This window comes from Arachis ipaensis, chromosome B05 (genome assembly GCF_000816755.2).
Source record: "Arachis ipaensis cultivar K30076 chromosome B05, Araip1.1, whole genome shotgun sequence".
In the NCBI taxonomy this organism is placed as follows: domain Eukaryota; kingdom Viridiplantae; phylum Streptophyta; class Magnoliopsida; order Fabales; family Fabaceae; genus Arachis; species Arachis ipaensis.
This window is the reverse complement of record NC_029789.2, coordinates 127,787,170-127,789,939: the sequence shown is the minus strand read 5'-3', so window position 1 is coordinate 127,789,939 and position 2,770 is coordinate 127,787,170. Positions and strand designations below refer to the sequence as shown.

Below are 2,770 nucleotides of genomic sequence, written 5' to 3'. Positions count from 1 at the left end.
TTGGCCTATAAATATATATAAATTAATGTAATAAGACTATTTTAATTAACCTTTCTTTGAGAGGGAAGCACGTTGCAAATTTGAAGATGATTCTAATCTCATGTATACACCTTATATGCACATTTATGCTCAAACATCTAAGGCTCTAAAAGGAAAAACAGTCTCCCCCATCTCCATGATTCAATGCACCTTTTCTTACCGCCTTTCAACATTCAGCTATCAAAATACTTAAAAGCGAAGGATTACTATTAATCAGAAAATCTGCTATCTATATATCATGGACTATACAAATTTTCCTAATGGTTTGGTTTCAGGGGAAAATCGGATAAAACTTAAAAACTAGTAATGTGGTGTGTCCAACACCTTTGATTCCTATTAGCATGCACAAAAATAGAAAGTCTCTCCTAAACTGAGTTTGTGTCTACCATGAGAAACTCATGATCGGTTTACTCTAAGTTTAACAGAGTACTTAACTAAGAAGTACATAATAAGCCTCTAACATTTTGCATTCTGTTCCAAGACCACCCACTTGGTACCAAACTTAAATTCAGCAGAGCAAGCCGTGATTGGATATGTTTCCCACTCCAATCATCAAATCAGAGAAACACATTCCACCAGTATGACAACAAGTTACCTTCACAGATGTTTCTTAAAACAAACTACAATTGTATCTTCGGCTAATATTAGAATGATTCAGTGAGCAGAATAAAGCGCTTGCATCACATTTAATCACCAATAGCTCTATGAACAAATAAAATATTCCTACCAAATATCATACGACAATATCTCATTTCTAGTCCTCTATCAGGACCAACCAGCCAAAAGATTGAATTCCCATTTACTGAATCCAAATAAGTGAATAGAACAACAGATAAGAGTTAGAAGAGAAAAGGAAATGTCACAAGTCGAAAATTCTTGAACTACAAACCAGCTAACAAAGCCTCTGTCTCAGACCAAATACTTCACATATATATACATGACAAACAGGCTGAAAAGGAATAAGAGGCCATATTGTACCATAGCATATAATAGATCTACCTGATAGTGACAAACTTATTGGTACCATGTTTTGCCCAGTAAGTCCTCAAATCAATTGGATTAGAAAAGTTATAACCCTCAGCTGCAAGTTTCTCTAAAACTTTCTTAAATGCTCCTATACTCATTTTCCTTCCAGCTATCCTAGCACCACGCCGCTTTGTACTCATAGGCAAAGGATATGTAGACATTCCCGTTGTGCAACATGCAGACTGCCACCCACCCGAGCCCCATCGGTAACACTGTTGGGGTGTCCCAGTGCACGAACAAACAGGGATTGGAATACTCGAAATATCCAAGTCGATCCCATTTATCACAATTTCAGTAGTTTTCTTTGGAGCCCTAGCTCGTTGAACTGTAGGAGCATTCTCATCCTTAGGAACGCGAGGCCCCCTTTTGGGCTTCTTTGCCTTGGGAGATTTCGGAACCTTGGGACCCTGTCTCTTCTTTCCAGTGGTGTTCGCTTTCTCAACAACAGGCGCTTCTTCCACGGGCCTTTCTTCCTTTGCAGACAACTCAGGCGGTGGAATCATTTGCATGTGATGCGTGGAAGACGTCTCCGGAATACTACCATAACTTGGGTTTGTAGGTATCATATTCATATACTTCTCTCTCTGACTACTAATCCAAGCATCCCTCATGTAATCCATAGGGTAAGTAGCCGGGGGCATCCCAATGTCCCTATGGTGATAGGCACCATTAGTGCCGGACAAAACTGCAGCATTGCGTCCTCCGAGAAGAGGCTTTTCCGGCATTGATGACATTAGCTGGAGCCCCAGATGGCTCTTGAAAGAGGTAGCAGGTTCATAGTAACCCCAATTACGTATGTTAAGACCATTATCCCCATCCATAATAGGCAGCAAATGGTGAAGGCAAAATTGCACTATTGCAGAATAACAATGTACACTTTGTTAAATATCTTCGCAAATTATCCAGGCCATTGCATTCTCCTAACAAGCCAACACAATTCAAAAAATCAAATTCCATGAAAAACAACAAACAAAAACAATAGCATAATGTAATTGTGTTAACCCCAAAAGCAAAACCCACCTTTTGTTTCAGCTCAAACAGAGTCAAACCACAAAAAAGGGGGTTTCAACAAGGGAAAAAATTTACACAAACCCCATAAATGTATGCATGCAAAACCTCATGCCAACAAAGTTTCAGCTTCTGGGTTTTGTTCTAGGATCCATTTCACCATGAAAAAAAGGGAGGAAATCAGATCTTTAAGCTAAAAGTATCAACAGATCAACAGAATCTAAGATCAAAATGGAACATGAGAAAATGGAAATTAAGGGCTAAAATCTTAATTTTGACCTGAACCCATTTCATTATTTGAAGAAGGGAGAAATGGGTCGAGGGGAATTTTTCGGAGCTGAAAGGGAGAGGAAGCAGTACCTGTTAGGGTTCTTGGCGTCTACGAATGGAGAACGAAGAGAGCAAAGGAACAAAAATGTCTACACGCCATCTTAAAAATCTAATCTAATCTTTTAAAAAAAAAAAACATTTTCGAGTTTCTATTATTATAGTAATGATATTTTAATAATTACAATAATGTTTTTAGACTTCTTTTTTAAATATTTTTTTAATCAAATTTAATCAAATTAAAAATAATACCAAAATTTCTTAAAAATAACATTAAAATTTTTTAATTATGGCACTAAAATTTCTCTCAATATATCTACTTCTTTTTCTTCATATTTTATTTTCTTTTTCTTTTTCTCAACATGTTTCT

The 2,770-nt window shown here is 37.0% G+C and overlaps 1 protein-coding gene across 3 annotated transcripts; it reads right to left on the bottom strand.

The window, feature by feature from the left end:
• Positions 791-2,560, bottom strand: LOC107644084 (protein BASIC PENTACYSTEINE2). Of its 3 annotated transcripts, XM_016347877.2 has the most exons (3): positions 2,434-2,551; positions 2,086-2,217; positions 791-1,985 (listed from the first exon to the last, which is right to left on the bottom strand). In XM_016347877.2, the coding sequence occupies exon 3, from the start codon at positions 1,884-1,886 to the stop codon at positions 1,035-1,037; it is 852 nt and encodes a 283-aa protein (XP_016203363.1). In that variant the 5' UTR covers positions 1,887-1,985; positions 2,086-2,217; positions 2,434-2,551; the 3' UTR covers positions 791-1,034. The 3 variants fall into 3 exon arrangements, with proteins under 3 accessions (XP_016203363.1, XP_016203362.1, XP_020958387.1); XM_016347876.2 differs by lacking the exon at positions 2,086-2,217 and having other exon boundaries at positions 2,434-2,560; XM_021102728.1 differs by lacking the exon at positions 2,434-2,551 and having other exon boundaries at positions 2,086-2,427.